This window comes from Halichoerus grypus, chromosome 10 (assembly GCF_964656455.1).
Source record: "Halichoerus grypus chromosome 10, mHalGry1.hap1.1, whole genome shotgun sequence".
In the NCBI taxonomy this organism is placed as follows: domain Eukaryota; kingdom Metazoa; phylum Chordata; class Mammalia; order Carnivora; family Phocidae; genus Halichoerus; species Halichoerus grypus.
The window spans coordinates 74349005-74369509 of NC_135721.1; the positions used below are offsets into that span (position 1 = coordinate 74349005).

The window sequence follows — 20505 nt, forward strand, 5'->3', positions numbered from 1 at the left end:
TAGCTATTTTTTCTTTTCATACTTTTTGCATTTTTCAAATGTCTATATTGAGTATGTATCATGCTCACGGTGAGGAAAACAACATCATTTTAAATTGCACATATAGGTATCAATATATACCTGCAGCGGTCCTGGTTGATTCTGTGGCTGTCTCCGTCTTGTCTGTTTAATGAGCTGACAGCAAATTTCATTCTGGAGCTCAGGATGTGTCAGACAGATTTGCAAAGCACTCTGGGCTAGAGATATATGATAATCAATCGCAGGGGAGTCAACTGCTGCATTTATAAAAAGCTGGCATGTCTGAATTAAAAAAGAAAAGATATATTCAAAGTGAGAAATGATTAGATTTATTCTGCATGAATTATATTGATTCTCTTCATAGCAGTAGTTTTTGTTTAAAAGGATGGAAAAAGATATATTATGATAACACTAACCAAAGATATCTGGAGTGGCTACATTAAAATCAGACAAAGTAGATTTCAGAGCAAGGAATTCTGCGAGAGATAAAGAGGGTCATTTTATAATGACAGTGGGGTCAGTTCTGCTAGAGGACATAACAATCCCAAATGTTTATGTACTTAATAACACAGCTTCCAAATATATGGAGCAAAACCTGATAGGATTGCAAGGAGAAACAGACAAATCCTCAATTATAGTTGGAGATTTCAATATCCCTTTCATAATAATTGAGAGAACAAGTAGACAGAAAATCATTAAGGATTTAGAAAACTTCAACAACACTATTAACCAACTTGACCTAATTGACATTTATAGAACACTCCACCCAAGAGCGGAATATGCATTCATTTAAAAAGTATACAGAACATTAATGATCTGTCATCCACCAGACTATAAACTTCATATGAACAGTGACTCTGTCTTATTTATCTTTGTATTCTCTACACAGCATAGCGTGACACAGTAAATGTTTAATGAATTAATGCATTTAAAATCTGATTAAATGTAATATATATTAAGAAAGGTTAAAGGGAAGTGTTCATAAACACAAATGGTTGGCTTTAACTACCACGTTGTTATATATAGTGGGTAGTCTTTACCTCTTCTGAGAACAGAATATAATCAAATAAATTGACTCTCTAATCTAAAGCACTGCGCCCAAGCATTACATGAAATGCTCCATGAAAAAAAGATTTCTACCATTAAATTTCATCATGGTAAGGAAGTACCTATCATTATTTTATGAATGTTGAATTTGTCAAATGCCTTTTCAGCATCCATGGAGATGACTGTCTATGATAATAAATCATAGTAATAGACACCCTAATATTTAGCCATCCTTGGTTTCCTGGAATAATTCTTTTTTTTTTTTAAAGTTTTATTTATTTATTTGAGAGAGTGAGAATGAGAGAGAGAGAGAGCACATGAGAGGGGGGAGGGCCAGAGGGAGAAGCAGACTCCCTGCTGAGCAGGGAGCCCGATGTGGGACTTGATCCCAGGACTCCAGGATCATGACCTGAGCCGAAGGCAGTCGCTTAACCAACTGAGCCACCCAGGCGCCCTGGAATAATTCTTTTAGTCACCATTTGGTATTCTTTTAAAGTGATGCTGGTTTCTGTTTACTAAGATTTTATTAGTTTTTGCATGAAATGCTCTGTTTTGTACAATCTTTTCTGGGGTTTGGTATCAAAGTAATATTTCACAAAAAGAATTAGGTGATATGATGACTGAGAACTGCTTCAGAGTAATCCAATGTTGGGGAGCAATGGGAGGGGGGAGATGAAAACAAAACCGGCCATGTGCTAACAACTGTGAAGCTTGGTGACAAGTGCCTTGGACCTCATAATATTTTCTCAACTGTTACATAGGTTTGAAATTTTCCAAATTAAAAAGTAAAGGTAAAAAACAGAATTGAGGAAATGTCCTTCTTTTTCCATGCTTGGGACATTTAAAGAGGATTAAAATGATCTATTCTTATAAAGTTTGGCAAATTCCCCTATTTAAATTTCATTCTCCATTCAATTTGGGCCATTTATACTTTATTATAATGTTCATTACTTCATTCAGATTTTCCAACATAGTTGTATGGAGTCTTTCTTGCTTGGGGTATTTGTATGTTCTACAGGAGGATTTTTTATTTTTTTAAAATTTTTATTTATTTATTTTTTAAGATTTTATTTATTTATTTGACATAGAGAGAGAAAGAAGGAGAGAGAGAGGCAGGCAGAGGGAGAGGGAGAAGCAGGCTCCCTGCTGAGCAGAGAGCCCGACATGGGACCCTGGGATCATTACCTGAGCCGAAGGCAGACGCTTAACTGACTGAGCAACCCAGGTGCCCCCATTATGGTAATTTTAAAACATGAGCAAAAATAGAGAACAGTATAAGGATCACACATATACCCATTACCCAGTGTTAACAATCATCAGCATTTTGTCAAACTTGTTTCATTCAAACCCCCTTCCACTTTTTTCAGGAATATTTTAATGTACGTCATGTTATTTTATCAATAAATAGTTCAGTATGGATCTCCAATTGATAAAGGTTTTAGTCCATAACCACTATATCATATACCTCCAAATGAATAATAATTTATGTTATCTAATAAACAGATGATTTTTGGGGGATGGGAGGAATGTAGGCAAGAAGAAGCCAAAAGAAAGACAAAAATTGAGACTCTAAGAAACTAGGGCAAAATGAAACACCAAGGTCCTGGTGTGGAGTGAAGACCTGAATCCACAGAAGGTACACAAGATTCTGAGACTGGAGGAAAGGAAGAGAAAGAAAATAAATGAGAGAATGTCTGTCGGGGAGAGAGATTTGAGGTGCTCATGTCTGATGCTCTCTAATTTTCTCAGTGAAACAGAAGGTAAGTTTGTTGTGAAGAACATTATTGAATAGGGAGTTTGGGGGTGGGGTGTGACCAAAGACAAGCAAAAGAAGAGGCAGTCAGCCCTAAGGCATGAAGACCACGCATTTATACTGGCTCCAGTCCACACATGGTTGCATGATGTTCTCTAGCTGTGTGCATTTGATCAATGTGGAAGTGGACAAGACTGATCTATGTTGGGGTTTGGCTGAAGAATGCATGGAATTATGGGTCCCAAGGAACTGACTATTAATGAAAGCCATCTAGGCTGGATAAAGAAGGAAGAAAAGCCAAGAAACAGTTATTACCATGCTCTCTCTTGATCTCAAAGAAAATAAATGACTCAAAACAAGGGTCTTAGGATGAAAAATGGAAGAATAAGAAAATAAGAGAACTCATAGGCTAAGAGATTATGGTTATAGAAAGAGATATTAGAATTGAAGCTTGTAGAGGTGGTATACTTATAAGGAATAGTGGGGTCAGGATATGGACATGGAAAATGGGAAGGTGAAGCTGACTACAGGTGAAGCTTACTGGCATTAAGGTCAGGAATCTTAAGAACATGGCACTGGTGAGTGAAGTGAAAATAAAGTCATTCAACATAATGGCAAAATTTGAGGTTGAGGGCGCTTGGGTGGCTCAGTCGGTGAGGCGTCTGCCTTCGGCTCAGATCATGATCCCAGGGTCCTGGGATTGAGTCCTGTGTCAGGTTCCCTGCTCAGCAGGGGAGCCTGCTTCTCCCTCTCCCTCTGCCTGCCGCTTCCCCTGCTTGTGCTCCCTCTCTCTCTCTCTCTGTTAAATAAATAAAAATCTTAAAAAAAAATTTGAGGTTGAAAGAGTGTGAATTGGGAGCCAAAATCCTTAATGAAATATGAAGAGTTACCAGAAAGTGACTGATGACAGAGATGAGGGGAAAAAGAGTGATATAGTTGAATGGCAAATGGCAAAACTTTCAAGTGGTCAGGGATTTCTAATAGAAGTTGAGTAAGAAGGATTAAAGAATAGCACTGGAGAAGAAGGGTGTTGACCCCTCTCTTCCAATACTGAGGGAGGTGTGATGTGAGAAATCTCTCCTTCTGAGAGGCTGAAGGGAAAATGATTCTTCTGATATTAAGTGTTTTACACCGCCCAAACCATTCATAGTTTATTTAAGTAAATTCCAAATCCTCACTCAGAAAGCATATTAAATTCACTTAATTTTATCTCAGTAGATTTTCTTAATAATAAAAATGATGATGATCACATTTTGCATTTTTTCAGAGAGAGGGAAACTTTACAACCTAAATTATTTACTTTTATTTTTTCCAATTAAAATTTTAACAATGTATAAGCCCATACAAAGTTTTACCTTAAATAATTTAATAGCTTCTGTCTGTAGAGCTTCAGAAGGTAGTGTTGTCAGTGGGGAAATGATGCCTTCTTTGCTGTGACACAAAGTAGGGTGTCTCCATATCTGAGAAGCTAATACATAATAAAAATGTGAACAGAAAACAGAAGAATCACTTATTTTGCCCTCCCATTAATTAGCCCTTTAGAAATTAGCTCATTCAGGCCTAGCTCACAACCTTAAGTCATATAGGTCATGAAAAACCTTTGGCAACATTATCTTATTTGTTTCCAGGCCATTGGGATTCTCATGTTTCTGTTTTGAATAAACTAAGTCTAGGAAAGTTTGGTCCTAGTATTCTAGGCTAAAACAAGTCTACCAGAGCACTATCACATTGCTGAAATGTGCTAAAGATTGGTGATCCAGGTAGGAGATACCTCTGAGAGGAGCTGGTGAGAGACAGAGGAAGAGAATCCAAAGTAGAGGGAGATAAAAGATAAAGAGAAACTTGAAGTCTTTCCTAAAAATCAATATTTTTTAAATTCCTACGCTAGATACTACAAATATGATCTCTGTATTATGTAAAGCATAGCACAGAATCTATACTCTCAATAGGGACACCTGAGCCATAAAAAAATAATTTCAATGCAAAGCAACAAATGCTATAAAAGAGTTAAATGCAGAGTGCCTTGGGACATACTTTTAACATTTATTAAGTATCTTCTATGAGCCAGATGCTAATGTGGAGTAGGCTTGCTGATGGGGGGAGCTCCTAAGGTAGGTAGGATTTTATCAGGTTAGTTAGAAATGTGAAGGAAGGGGGAAGTTTCAGGCAGAAGGAGTAATGTGAGCAAAGGTAGAATGGTTACAGGACATGGCAATCAGGGACTGATGGTGTCCCTGGAGTCTAAGAACCACAGTAAGAGACTTGGCCTATGACAAACAAAGCCAATGAAAAGATGGGTACATTGCAGGGAAACAGGAACTCACAAAGTAAAAACTCAATTAGGCTAAGGGGGTTGGGTCCATTTTCATATAGCCTTATATGTTGTGAACTTACAAGGTTCTCCTTCAATATTTAGCAGTTTGCAAACGAGTTGTTCAAATTCTGATCCAACATTTACATTGTTACTTCCTGCTGCAACAGTCAGATGATAAAGCCAAGTGTCCTTAAAGTCAAAACACATTAACAGAGATGTTAACCAAGATATAATTTTTGATGACTTAAAGAAAAAACAACTTGTATAAACAGTAGAAAACTTTGACACTGAAAAAATTCTTTAATTTTTAAATAATAACCAAAAGCCACCTAGTCAAACAGTTCTGAAGCAGGTTCACTTGAATTATGCTCATAGTGCCTTTTCCCATTGTTCACATTTTTATTGTTTTCTATAGATGTTTCTTAGAAAACCATGATAAAATTAAGGAAGTTAATATGATGTTGAAAGACTAGAATAAATATAACCAGTTCATATTCTTTTAAGAAACATAATAAAGTCTATCAAATTTAAAATCTGACTCCCAATACATATGAATAACACATACAAAATACTTGGGAAATCCAGAAAATATAAAGAAGAAAATAATACCCAGAAAGAACTTACCTCAACACAAGAAAGGCCATATAAGAAAAGCCCACAGCTAATATCATACTCAATGGTAAAAAACTGAAAGCTTTTCCTTCAAGCTCTGGAACAAAGCAAGGATGCCCATTCTTGCTACTTCTATTCAATATAGCACTGGAAGTCCTAGCCAGAGCAATAGGGTAAGAAAAAGAAATAAAAGGCATCCAAATTGGGAAGGAAGAAGTAAAATTACCTCTTTGCAGATGACATGATCTTATACATAGAAAACCCTAAAGATTCCACAAAAACATTGTTAGAATAAATGAATTCAGCAAAGTTGCAGGATGCAAAATCAACATACATAAGTTAGTTGCATTTCTATACATTAACAATGAATTATCCAAAAGGGAAATGAAGAAAATAATCCCATTTACGAGGGAATCAAAAAGAATAAAATACTTAGGAATAAACCTAATAAACCAGGTGAAAGACTTATATACCAAAAACTATAAAATACTGATGAAATAAATTAAAGCAGATACAAATAAATGGAAAGACATTTAGTATTCATGGGTTGGTATAATTAATATTATTAACTACCTAAAACACCCCCAGATTCAGTGCAATTCCTATCAAAATCCCAATGGAATTTTTAACAGATATAGAAAAACCAATCCTAAGGAACCACAGAAGACCCTGAATAGCCAAAGCAATCTTGAGCAAGAAGAACAAAGCTGGAGGCATCATACTTCCTGATTCGAAATATATTATAAACCTACAATAATCAAAAGAGCTTGGTATGGCATGAAAACACACATATAGGTCAATGGAATAGAACAGAGAGCCTGGAAAGAAACCCATGCATATATGGTCAACTTATCTGTGGCAAGACTGCCAAGAATACATAATGGGAAAAGGATAGTCTCCTCGATAAATGGTTTTGGAAAAACTGGATACCCACATGCAAAAGAATGAAATTGGACCCTTATCTTACACACACATAAAAATCAACTCAAAAATGGAATGAAGACTTAAACATAAGACCTGAAACCACAAAAGTCCTAGAAGAAAACATAGGGACAAAGCTTCTGGGCATTGACCTTGGTGATGATTGCTTAGATATGATACCAAAAGCACAGGCAACAAAAGTAAAAATAGACAAGTGTGATTATACTAAACAAAAAAGCTTCTGCACAGCAAAGGAAACAATCAACAAAATGAAAAGGCAACGTATGAAATGGGAGAAAATATTGCAAACCATTTATCTAATAAAGGGTTCATATCCAAAATACATAAGGAACTCCTACAACTCAATAGTAAAAAAACAAATAACCCAATTAAAAAATGAGCAAAGGAAAAAGAAATGGGCAAAGGAACTGAACAGACATTTCTCTAAAGAAGACATGCAAATGGCCAACAGACACATGAAAAGGTGTTCAACATCACTAATCATCAAGGAAATACCAATCAAAACCATAATAAGATATCACCTCACACTCACTAGAATGGCTTTTATCAGGGGTACCTGGCTCAGTTGGTTAAGCATCTGCCTTTGGCTCAGGTCATGATCCCAGTGCCCGCCCCCCAAATCGGGCTCCCTGCTCAGCGGGGAGGAGTCTGCTTCTCCCTCTGTCCCTCCCCTGGCTCATGGTCACCCTCTCTTTCTCTCTCTCAAATAAATAAATAAAATCTTAAAAAAAAAAAGAATGGCTTTTATTAAAAAAAAAAAGATAACAAATGCTGGCAAGGATGTGGAGAAAAGGGAACACTTATCCACTGCTAGATGGAATGCAAACTGGTGCTGCGGCTATGGAAAACATTATGGAGGCTCCTCAAAAAAACTAAAAATAGAACTACCCTATGATCCAGCAATTGTACTTCTGGGTACATATCCAAACAAATTGAAACCAGGATCACAAAGAGATATATGCACTCACATGTGTATTTGCAGCATTATTCACAATAGCCAAGACATGGAAGCAGCCTAAATGTCCACTGACAGATAAATGGCTAAAGTAAATGTGGTATATACATACAATGCAAAACTATGCCTTAAAAAAGAAGGAATAATTTATAAAAGTTGTTTATATGTTAAAGATATAGTAGCCATCCATGAAATATTTTATTTTTTGTATTATCCTTTTGGTTCTGTTTGTGATTTTATTTGATACAGACAAGTATTTCAATTTTTTTAATTTTTTTTTTTTTTTTCATTTGAGAGAGAGAGAGCACGAGCAGGGTGGAGGGCCAGAGAGAGAGGGAGAAGCAGGCTCTCTGCTGAGCAGGGAGCCCGATGTGGGGTTCGATCTCAGGACCCCGGATCCTGACCTGAGCCAAAGGCAGATATTTAACCAACTGAACCACCCAGGCCCCCCTCAATTTTTTGTAGCCAAATATATCACCCATTTCTTTTTTTTTTTTAAAGATTTTATTTATTTGTTTGACAGAGAGAGATAGTGAGAGGGGGAACACAAGCAGGGGGAGTGGGAGAGGGAGAAGCAGGCTTCCCGCTGAGCAGGGAGCCCGACGCGGGGCTCGATCCCAGGACCCTGGGATCATGACCTGAGCCGAAGGCAGACGCTTAACCGACTGAGCCACCCAGGCGCTCTAACACCCATTTCTACTGTGATTTCTTACATTGCTTTTTCTTTTTAGAAAGTGCCTTCTATTCAGAGATCAGATAAAGGCTCTTTGAAAAAATAATTTCATTTAACTCTTTACATTCATTTAGAACTATGTTGCTATATGTGTGAGATGAAAAACTAATGTTTTAATGTTCCTAAATAGCCAATTTCCTCAATATATAATGAGCATACCATACTACGTATTGAATAATCCATTACCTCCCCCTTGATCTGTGATGCCTCTTTTATCACAAATTAGTTTTTATATATTTATTTTATATTATATTAACTTTTATATTGTTTACTTATTACACATACATATAATACATATAATGATTCATTTTCAATTGTATCTAAACCAAAATTTTGTTGAAAATGAGTCAAAAATATAAGGGGGAGGCCTTAGAGTCACCCAAAAATACTCAGTCTAAGAGATCCACATTTTGAACATAAGGTCCCTTTGTCTTCTGCCTTCATGTACTAATTTCAGCCTTGAGGTCACTTTTAACAAGAGGATAGAAAAATGACACATGCAAACAAGGCTAGCTTCCAGGGACATGAAGAATCTCTGAAAATAGAGCTGAAGGTCTTTAACAAAGTTCTTTTTGTGTCCATAAAATTGATTTGATAATTATTACCAGTACTTAATGACATCAGTGTACACCATTCAAAATCAACCAGTAAGTCCCTAGGTACCTTTTCATGCTTGGATCCAATCAGGAGGTAAGTCGGACCTTGGTCTTTCGGGTGGATCACGATGGTGTAATGTGTGGATAACAGACTTCTCCCACTGGCTTCATAATCTTCATCTGAATCACAGGATCTATCAACCTCTTCAACTTTAGCCTCCCAGAGTTTGATCTGACCTAAAGGAAACTAAAGTAAATGTTAGTGATTGTGAGGAAAGCACTTTCTAGGTCTTTTCCTACTAAAACTTTTCATAGTCCCTTTCATTCTTACCTTTATAAAGCATATCTTTTTTTAAATGAATGCCTAAAGTCAGTTGGGTTATCTACATTGTTACAAAGTAGTAGCCACAACTAAAATGCCCAACTGTAATATAAAAGAACAGTCTGAACACTAGACAAGAAGCTACTTCTGTGCAGTGGTTCAGATTATTCATTACACTAAAATGATCCATTACCTAGTCAAGCAATTACATAATTCAGTCAAAATATTCATTTGACTTCCTCCTCCCTCCCCCCCACCCCCAGAATTTATTTGATTAAGGTACTGGATCAAAAGGACAGTGTAGACAAAGTCTCAATACTATTCATATAAAAAGTGACAAGGTTAGGCAGCTGATACAAAGAAGTGTGATTAACTCTCCCCCTAAACCCCAGTGAGAAGTGTTTTGAGGGTATTCATTAACACATATATCACAAAACACTGCTATGATTTCTTCCATCTTATGTAAGGAGTAAGAAAAACTTCCTAGAACTGATCTACATTGAATTTTACCTACTTTTATTGACAAAAGCAATCCAATCTGTTGTGTTGAACATTTAGCATATTTGTTTTAAAACTTTTGCTTTAATTAAGTACATTTATTCCAGGAAAATACATGGTCTGCTTCAAATTAACAGCTTCTAAAATACTTTATCAGGTTTGCATTTGCAGTCTGAAAATGTTTGTTCTAACCTGAAGGATATTTACCATCATCCATTTTCATGCTCAGGCCCAGGGCTCAATGCTTGGATTTTTTTTTCCCATCTACACTCAGTCTCTGGGTGATCTCATCCAAGCTCATGGCTTTAATACTGGCATAATTAGCTACTCTCATATTTGTACCTCTAGCCTCACTATCTCTACTTAGCTGTCTTAATAGCATCTCAAACAACCTGCTCTGCCCAGTCTTCTCTATCCCTCAGTTGTTGGCAACTTTATTTCTCTGTTTAGTCCCAAACCTTGGCATCAGTACTAATCTTCTCACTATTCCTCAAACACACCAGGCACACTCCTGCCTCAGAGCCTTTGCACTTGCTGTTCCCTCTGCCTGGCATGCTATTGCCTGAAATATCCACATGGCTGTTCTTTTACTTCCTTTAGAACCTAATTAAAATGTCACCTTCTCAGTGAAGTCTTACCTGGATATCTTATCTAAGCTGAATTATTATCTGCCTAATAGCTGATTAATAGTACAAAATTAATTCATTTAACTAAATGTATTGTCTTGCATGGGAAACATGACTTTTCTCCATTAAATTAATAACTATTTTCTCAGTAGTCACTATGAGCAAAGCACTCTTCTGGGCACTGAAAGAAGAAAATTTACTTCTGAAGGAAAAAACCCACAAAATTACTTACCTACATGCTTTCAGAAAAAGAAAGGCAGAAAAACAAAAGCCAAATAAATAAAGAATAATATTTTTTACTTATTAAATAAATAAAATTTTATTTATGAATATTTTTATTATATATTTGTAGTAATAAATAGGTAGCAAGCTTTTAAAAATGGGATAAAGAAAACTAATTCTACTGTGATAATATATGACAATACTATCTTAATTATGTTTAGGCATATCCAATCATATGAAAATCAAGAGTCCATCCAACCATCCAACCCAACATTTAAAGATGACATTCATTTTACCAAAGGATTCATCAAATCACTATTCCAAAAAAATAGTAAATAGACCTAGTGTTTTTACATATTTTGACTGAATAAAAAAAGATACCAATCCAGATTAAAAACAAATTTGTTTCTGAAACAGCTATCGCATGCAATGAAGTAGGTCTATAGAGATTCACATGCATTCTCAGTAGTTTTCCAGTGATTATAATGGATTTCTACTCATCCATCTACATTCTTCTGACTTGTTTCTTCTGTGACCAATGTTATCCATTTTTATTACATTATTATTATTAGTGAGAATATTTAAGTTCTACTCTCTTAGCAAATTTTAAATAATGTCCTCTTTATAAAACACATTATAGGAAGTATAGAAAGGTATAAGAGAAGGAAAAAAATCATTCATAAATTCTACCATCACAGAAAATTATTCAACATTTTGGAATAGTTCTTTTTTTTTTTAAGATTTTATTTTTAAGTAATCTCTACACCCAACATGGGGCCTGAACTCACAACCCCAAGATCAAGAGTCACACGCTCCACTGACCAAGCCAGCCAGGCACCCCTTTTTTCATATAGTTCTTTCTGATCTTTTTGCTATGCATATTTTTACGTAGATGTGCCAGCCTGAGAACTAAAAATTCGCCATCCCAACTATTCACTTCTTTTTTTTTTTTTTTTTTTTTTTTTTTTTAAACTAGGATTTTGAGAGGGCCCGAGTGACCCAAGGGTCTGGTGAGGAGCCACCCAAGTCCAATTTTTTTTTTTTTTTTAAGATTTTATTCATTTATTTGAGAGAGAATGAGAGACAGAGAGCATGAGAGGGAGGAGGGTCAGAGGGAGAAGCAGACTCCCCGCCGAGCAGGGAGCCCGATGCGGGACTCGATCCCGGGACTCCAGGATCATGACCTGAGCCGAAGGCAGTTGCTTAACCAACTGAGCCACCCAAGCGCCCCCCCAACTATTCACTTCTAAAATCTCGCGGTAATTGCAGAAGAGAACTTGGGAACTCTGTCTGTCAGAATCCCCTTCTCTCCAGGGTTCTCAGTTAGGGCCTGCCTCTGAGAGAACCTACATGAGGTGCGGAAAGTAAGGGAAAAGGAGAAGTCGTGACTCTCTCGAGACACTTGCAGTCTGGTGCGTGGGCTGATGGGAGCGTCACAGAGCTTTCTCCTAAGCTGTGGAGGACCAGCTGCCACCGCGCTTTGGGCTCAGATCTCCAGCGGCAGCTTCCCTGGCCTCTGTTCCCCCAACCTTTCTAAACGTTACAGAACTTTTCTAAAAGTGATGGATGTCCCTAACTCTATATTAGAACTGTCAGACCTGGAATACAGAGTGCCTTCTGTTTTCCTGACTTAAAATTAGTCGGGATTATACTGAATGTTCAATTTTGTATTGTGCTTATCCGTGTTGCCTCTTTATGTTAGTATCTTCCCACATGACTTCAGAGGTGTCATTTTTCATGGGTTAATTTCCACCCCGTGAGCAATACTGAGAATAATGGCATGCATCTTAAATACATACTGGTCAGAACTGAGAGTGCCATCTGAAAATGGAACAGAGAAATAATAACTGACCTACATGGTCACTGGAGCAAGAAGTCTGGTCTCATTAACACAGTAATCAGTCACAGACTGCCATTCTTTGGAGCTAGCATCATTTTGTGCAAGTCCTTTTGGCCCATGTTGGTTCAATTTTTAGTCTCAGGAATCCAAAGTTGATGCGGAGTACCCATAGTGATAACTGGGCATACATTTCACCTTTGAAAGCTATCCCATCTTTTTCCTCTGAGAGTGAAGATAACCGAAGTTCTTTTTGGGAGGAGATTAGTTTAAAAATGAATACAAGGGGAAAATGAAGGGGGGGAAATCGGAGGGGGAGACGAACCATGAGAGACGATGGACTCTGAGAAACAAACTGAGGGTTCTAGAGGGGAGGGGGGGTGGGGGGGATGGGTTAGCCTGGTGATGGGTATTAAAGAGGGCACGTTCTGCATGGAGCACTGGGTGTTATACACAAACAATGAATCATGGAACACTACATCAAAAACTAATGATGTAATGTATGGTGATTAACATAACATAATAAAATTTAAAAAATGAATACAAGGATATAAATAGGTAGAAGATGGATAGAATCACTGGATAGATAAAGTGGTATCCAGGGATTTGATGGCCTGGGACAGGCCTGGATTCTTGTCCCTCCCCAGATTTTTCTTTCCTATCTTGCTGTCCCCTTCCTTCAACCTTACCTAGTCTGTCAGAACCTGGGAAAAATGAGAAATTGACAGTTGGGAGTGGGGAAGACTTTTCTCTTTTAAGACCAAGATGCATTCCTTAAAAGTTGCTAAGACTTCTAATTAAGAATCAAGAACCCTGTAGGTATGTGATTACCTCAGTAATAAATTTTATGCAAGATTTCAACCTTATCAAAAATTCTAAAGTTTTAGCTAGCAGTGGACGTGTGAAAGAGAACACTTTAAGCCACAACCAACAAAAATTTCTCTAATAAGCTTATTAAAAATATATACATACCTTATCTTCTTGACTACGAAAATAATATAATGTTTTTCCTATAAGAGTACACCAGACTCTTTTGGAGTAGCCATGCTTTACCTGAAATCATATTTCAAAGAATTACAAATGTAGCTCAGAACTCGGACACCTTGAAGTATAGCATATACACTCTACCTGAAACTCTGTATGTATCCAGTTTGCTCAAGGTATAAGTGATATTCCAACTAGATTGTCCAAATGCAGTTTAAGGTTGACCTGTTACAGCAGTAGCAGGGCATGTCTGGCTTTGGTGTTCACCACTTAACACTTAAAAAATGTTTGCTGTATACTATGCCTAGGGTTGAGAATTCAAAGATGGATAAAACAAGATGCCTATTTTACAAGTAAGTGTATTTCATAGTTTCCGTATTTCACAGATTTTCAATAACCTTGTGGCTCTCTGGGTTAACCCCCTAATAATGTTAGAAATGAGAAGATTAAAATCTAAAAAATTCTAGTGCTCTCCCAAATGTTAAAGATTCACTCATTCAAAACATTTGATACCTCCTCCAGAAGGATTCATACAAAATAATAAAATATTAAATTCTATAATTACATACTGAATTCTGCCTATATGTCAGAACTATGTTAAGTGAGTGGGACAGAATTTGAATCTAGCTCCTGACTTTGAATAGTCAGAGATTGCCCTAGGGTCTGGGAATAGGGATATGAATAAGACACAGGCTCCTTCCACAAGGAGCTCACAACCTTGCGAGGAAGACAACGAAACCAGCAGTATGCTATATACCATCATTAAGAACACAAAAGGTTTACATTTATATCTGCTTCATGTGGAAGACATTTAATCAAAACTTCTACTGAATATTGTAGGTTTTTCATCATCTGGTGGCTTTATGAGGATCCTTGCTGCGAGTTCCTCCCTGCCCCAGTCCTGCCTGGGTACAGGCATCAAAGATCTTTGCCAGACAGTCCCAGCCACACTGTCAAGCCTAGAAAAACACCAAGAACTCCATTCTCGCCAGTGGGTAAGATTTACAATAAGCCCTAGTGCTCCAGACCGAGAATGTGGCGTGCCTGGTTGCACTTGCCCTATAATCCTACTTCCCTGGCAGCCCTGCCAAGCCTTGAGGCTAGATTCTCTCCCGCAAAAGAGTGGGCTTCAACCCGGAGAGGTCCACCTCCTAGAAACCAAGACACTGGCCAGTAAAACTAAAGCCTGACATGCGGTTGTCAGGCTTGCCCATGGTGATAAGCAGTAAGGAGAAAACTAATGCAGAAGAGAAGGAAGTGCTTGGGGAGAGGGGAGGGGGTGTGTTTTACAGTTTAAAAGAAGGGGCTCAGGAAGGCCTCCCTGACATTGAGTCAGGCCCTGAAGGAGGTGGATGAGCCATGCAGTCATCTGAGGGAAGAACACTCCAGACAAAGGGGGTAAGAGTTAAGGCCTGGAGATGGTGTGTCTGAGACCGAGCAGTGAGGGGAGAGGAGAGGTCATTGGGGAAGGGACATGAGGGGTGAGGGTGGGAGGCACGCATGTTTTCCAGGGCCCTTGGGATGACTTACATTGAAATGGCCTGTTCTGAGAGTAATACACTGAGAAGAAGAAAAGTAACTGCCACAATAGATTTTACTGGAGGCAAGTCAGTACAGTAGAAAAAGGCCTGGTTTTTGAGGTCGAGAGGACCAACGCTTAAATTCCAGTTCCGCCTCATGCTAGGTGGAGGTCCTCAGGTGACTGACTTAACCTCTCAGCTTTTTTGTCCATAACATGGGATTATTGTATAACTTATTGGGCCGATGTGATGACCAAGGGAGAACATGTAAATAAAGGAAAATAGTAGTTACTCAATAAATGCTTCCTTCCTCACTATGAATAAGGAGAAATAAAACACATGTCATTTAAACCCACACACACAGCCAGCCTTTGGGCTTTCAAAGCTGTGGTTTAAGCAAACACCACGATCTAACAGATTGATGGATTTAGAATCCTGCTTGAACAAAAACAAAAATGTTTCATTTGGCAAGACATGTTTTAGTTTAATTAAATTTAGAAACATAGATTTACAGACAAATACCCTGTAAGTTTTAAATAGTTTGTCACCCAGGTTTTTTCCTTCCTTCCTTCCTTCCTTCCTTCCTTCCCTCCCTCCCTCCCTCCCTCCTTTCTTTCTTCCTTTCTTTCTTTCTTCCTGGAAATTTTAAATAGTTTGTCACCCAGGTTTTTTTCTTCCTTCCTTCCTTCCTTTCTTTCTTTCTTCTTCTTCTTCTTTTAAACAAAATCCAGAAAGGCCTCTCATCAGAACTGGAATATAATGCATCTGACTGTAGAGAGCATACTTTTGAAATGATTTATCCTTAAAATAGAACAATGTGTACCTTTGAAGAACTACAAGTTAACAAAGACCTTTGCCAATTCACTGTAAAAGTTGTCTTAAAAGTACAATCTGTTTTTATGTGTACCTCTGATTATATTAGGATTTCTTAAAACTCTGACTTATTCTGAAAAATCCATAATAAAGCAAATTATGCTAGAAGAATCCTCATAAAAGTTTAAAGACAACCTCAAATCCTAGGGCTTTGGCAAATGAAATAATTGAAAGAATCATTTTTTACCTTGAATCCATAACAAAGGTTCTGTCTGAAACTTTAAAGACACGGTGTATCATACCCTAATGATTAGCCTCTGTCATCACACAAAATACAAGCTCCCATGGTCGTCTCTCCCTCCTAAATTCTCATGCCTGTAGCGTTCCCCACCACAAATCCTGCCACCCAGCCTTGCTGACTTCCATATCTATGTGAAAATCTTGTGAGAATATTAGCTAGCATTTGGGGAGTGTTTATGATGTGCCAGGCACTGTTCTAAAGCACTTTATATGCTTAAATAATTCATTTCATCCTCCCAACACCCCGTGAGGTTGGCACTATGATGAACCCCCCACTTCACAGATGAGGACAGTAAGGCACAGAGCCTGCAGGTCGCCTATTCAAGGTCACACACGGGCAAGTGGCAGAGCCAAGACTTGTGCCCATGCTCTTGCCCTAGCCTCTGCTTCACTCCCTCTCTACCTCCTGGACTCAGTTTCTTGCTCTTTTCCTTTCCAATGACCTTTGTTGTCCTTCCATGTTTGCCATCCATCCCCTCCACCACACCCTCAATTTTTTTTCTTCACTGGAAACGGCCTACTTCTGAAATTGACATTCTATTCTCTGATCTCAACCCTCTCCCCCTCCTTCTCTCCTTACTGGCACCAGTCCTGTTCTTTGACCTCATTCCAAACTTTAAGTCCCCTGGTTCCTCCATTTTATTCCAGTTTATCAGTTCTCTCCCGGCCTCACTTCCTTCCCTACCAACTTCGGGCCCTGAGTTTGGTCACAAAACAACTCTTGCTCCAAGGCCTGGGATTGTGTTATGTCCTCTGCTTCTAACATATCCACTCAAGAAAATTTCGTCTCCATTTGCTTTTAAGTCATCCAGTGGAGAGTGTGGGAAGAGGGAGGGAAGGTAATGAGGGGTTTCAGACATAACATTAGCCGTAGTTAATAACTTAAAATTGGGTGATAAATATATGAGGATTCGTTCTTTTTTTTTTTTTTTTAAGATTTCATTTATTTATTTGAGAGAGAGAGAGAGCACGAGCAGGGGAGAGGGGCAGAGGGAGAAGCAGACTCTCCACTGAGCAGGGAGCCCCATGCGGGGCTCAATCCCAGGGCCCCGAGATCATGACCTGAGCCGAAGGCGGACGCTTAACCGACTGAGCCATCCAGATGCCCAAGGGTTCATTCTATTATTTCTTCTACTTTCACATGTTTGAAAATGCCCATAAGAAAACATTTATTTTAAATCATCATCTTCATAGATATGTGTAAAGCAAGTAAAATGTTAATTGTAGAATCTAGGTGGTGGGAATATGGGTGTTCACTGTAAAATAGTCTTCCAACTTCTCTGCATATTTGAAAATTTGCATAATAATATGTTAGAAAAAAATGACTATTCCCACATCACTACAATGTAAGTTCTCTGCTCTTATTTCTGGGCATATGAAGATGTGAGAGAAAAATAACCAATACGAACTCAAATCACTAAAGTCAGGTGGGCCCTGATAACACTTAACATTTTTCTATCTGCCCTTGAGTATTTCCGTATGTCCCTGATTATTCTCAGTCCTTTCCCTCGTTCTCACTAAATAACTTTGTCTTGTGGAGTAATCTTCGTCAAGAAAACTGAGGATATCAGATGGGATCTTACTCAATGCCCCACAAACTTAGATATTTATCCTTCCTCACCTTTCTGCCAGCCTGGCCCTTCCCCTATGCCCACCCACCATGCTGTTCCACCATGCTGTTCCCCCATGCCCACCTACCATGCCCACCCACCCACTTCTTTTTTTTTTTTTTAAGATTTTATTTATTTATTTAATTGACAGAGAGAGAGAGAGAGAGAGACAGCGTGAGGGGGAACACAAGTAGGGGGAGTGGGAGAGGGAGAAGCAGGCCTCCGGCCGAGCAGGGAGCCCGATGCAGGGCCCGATCCCAGGACCCCGGGATCATGAACTGAGCCGAAGGCAGTCGCCTAACCAACTGAGCCACCCAGGCGCCCCACCACCCACCCACTTCTGAGCTTTGTTCTTCACCTCTCTCCTGGCTTCTTCCCTTCAGTTTGCAAACTCAAGGTATGCATTTGCTATCCTAAAAATGCTTCTCTTGACACCATGTTCCCTTCAGGTTCATTCCTTCTAATGTGCTGGACTGTGTGATCAGTCCTCCAAACTCAAATACTGTACTTACTCATCTCCCCTTTATCTTTCAACATACTGCAATGTACCTTCCTTGGTGAGCACTCCACAGCATCTGATACTGCAGACCACTCCCTCCTGTCACACACTCCACTCCCCGGCCCCCGTGACTTGCTTTCTAGGGTCTCTTCACACATCTCCTTTATGTGCTCTCAGCTTTTGTAAAATCCGGTGTTCCAGCAGCAGTCCCCTGCTCTGCCACAACACGCATGTCCCTGGGTGACTTCTCTCACTGTCACGAATTCAACCACCAAATACATGCTGAGGATTCCCCAAATCCTTCTCTCCAACCCAGCCCCCTCCTCTGATGTAGCCTGGTGTTGCCACTCCCTGCTGGACTTCTAAATTCTTAACTTAGGTATCCTCAAAGTTCTAAAAATTGGCATGGTCCAAAATAGCCTTTGAATCAGCCTAAAACTGCCCCTCCTCTCTGAGCTCTCTTTTCATTTATTTTATTTTATTATTTTTTTTAAATAGGCTCCACACCCAGTGTGGAGTCCAACACAGGGCTCAAGCATGACTGTGAGATCAAGACCTGAGCTGAGATCAAGAGTCGGACACTTAATCTAAGTGACTGAGCCACCCAGGGGCCCCACCCTGAGCTCTCTTATCTTTCACCCAGCCAATCTTCTCTTTCTCACTTCCTGACCCTGAATTCAAAAAATCTAACCAAAGATTTTACATCCTACCATTATTTAAATTCACCCTCTCCTCTCTTTCCCTACGACCAGTTCAGAGTCTCATCCTCTTCACAAGAACCACTTCTGCTAACTGGTCTTAGAACCTCCAGCTTACCTCCGACAAATCCACCTTCCTCGCCACAGAGTGATCTGATAACAACATGAATATGCCCCTGCCCCAGTTTACCAACCTGAAGGGTTCCACACCACCTTCAGGGTGAAGCATAAAGTCCTTAACAAGACAAAAAAGCCCTCCATGATCAGGACCCTCCCAGCTTTTTCTCCAAAGGACTTGTTTTCAGTGGAGATGGCACGGCTTTGAGATACTCTGTCTTTGTCCTCCCGGTCTCCTAGCCTGGGAAACCTTCCTTGCCCATTTCCATTTGGTATAACTATTCTTTCTCCTCCCTGAAGACTCAGCACAAATGAATCTTCTCCCAGAAGTTGTTCCTGATCCCACAGCCTAAATTAGATTTCTCTGTGACCTTGCCATGCATCTCATAATTGCACTTGGTACATATCATTATAATATGCTATTTCCCTTTCTTTCCCAATATATGATGAGGTTCTCTGAGGGATGGGGCAGTGGCCTGTTTATCTTGATGTCCCTCAGCCCATTGCCCAGCTCGTGGTAACTGCTCAATAAATTTTTGTTTTTTAAATAAATGACTTTTTAGACAGAAAATGTTCTTCCTAAGCATTAAAATAAAAGTTGCGAGAGTGACTATCCAGAATCAAATTAGTCAAGTTCTTAACATCTACCTACATATTTCTGTACTTAATAACAATGTGACAACCTGAAAAAATCTCCTCCCTTCCAAAGTATTCAAGTGCTGTTCTACAGTATCTTAAATTGTAGCCTGAATGTGGGCTCAGAACAAGTCACTCAGAATAACTGAGGGAAGTTTTTCTCTTATAAGGCTCTGAGGGTGAAAATATGGGGGTGGACATGAAAAATGGTAGGAAGGAAACCTAATAAGCATCCTGTCTACAAACCCAAATGGTTTAGTCATCTGATAATCACATCTACTTATCTTCATTTAAAATGCAATTGTGAGATGGGAGGCAGAGAATAGCAGAAATGTAATGTGCAGGAACTGACAATGCCATGTGGATAAAGTAAAAACAACCAAACAAACAGACTGTGGGAGAAGTAACAAACCCTTAGCCACAGGATCACATTAAAGTCTAAGGGTTTGATACACATGGTCCTTGAAATCAGAGGACAACTAGTTATTATGAATTATAGTAAGAATATGATTTAAAGTAGCACTGTGTTCACTGGAAAATACATATTTGCATAATACCAGGGAGTCTCTAAGTCACGGGTAACTGAAAAAACATTTTCATGGTAATGTAACATTTTGGAAAAAACATAGCACAATTCTTTGTTGAATGTATTGGTGAGTTTTTTCTCTTACTTTTGGTGTAGCTGGTCAATCTGTAAATATTATTGAGTAGCACCCATCTATGTTCCCACATTAATGCTAAGTATAAATTACATGGTGACATAGCTTGTCTAAATCTAAATTTTTAACTTCTTACATAAACAAAGCACATGAATGATGAGTGATTATTTAGAGGTTATTTTCGTGTGTGATAT

The 20505-nt window shown here is 38.7% G+C and overlaps 1 protein-coding gene across 2 annotated transcripts in view; it reads right to left on the bottom strand.

Annotated features, from left to right (window-relative positions):
- Window positions 1–20505, bottom strand: part of PLEKHH2 (pleckstrin homology, MyTH4 and FERM domain containing H2) — a 104630-nt gene that overhangs the window by 28506 nt on the left and 55619 nt on the right. Inside the window, exons 16-20 of one of the 2 annotated variants that reach the window (XM_036073707.2) lie at window positions 13448–13528; window positions 9038–9217; window positions 5213–5321; window positions 4174–4286; window positions 121–300 (exon numbers count right to left, since the gene is read on the bottom strand). In XM_036073707.2, coding sequence (XP_035929600.1) covers window positions 121–300; window positions 4174–4286; window positions 5213–5321; window positions 9038–9217; window positions 13448–13528 — 663 coding nt within the window. The remainder of the gene's footprint in view (window positions 1–120; window positions 301–4173; window positions 4287–5212; window positions 5322–9037; window positions 9218–13447; window positions 13529–20505) is intronic. The other variant, XM_036073708.2, reaches the window with a different exon arrangement.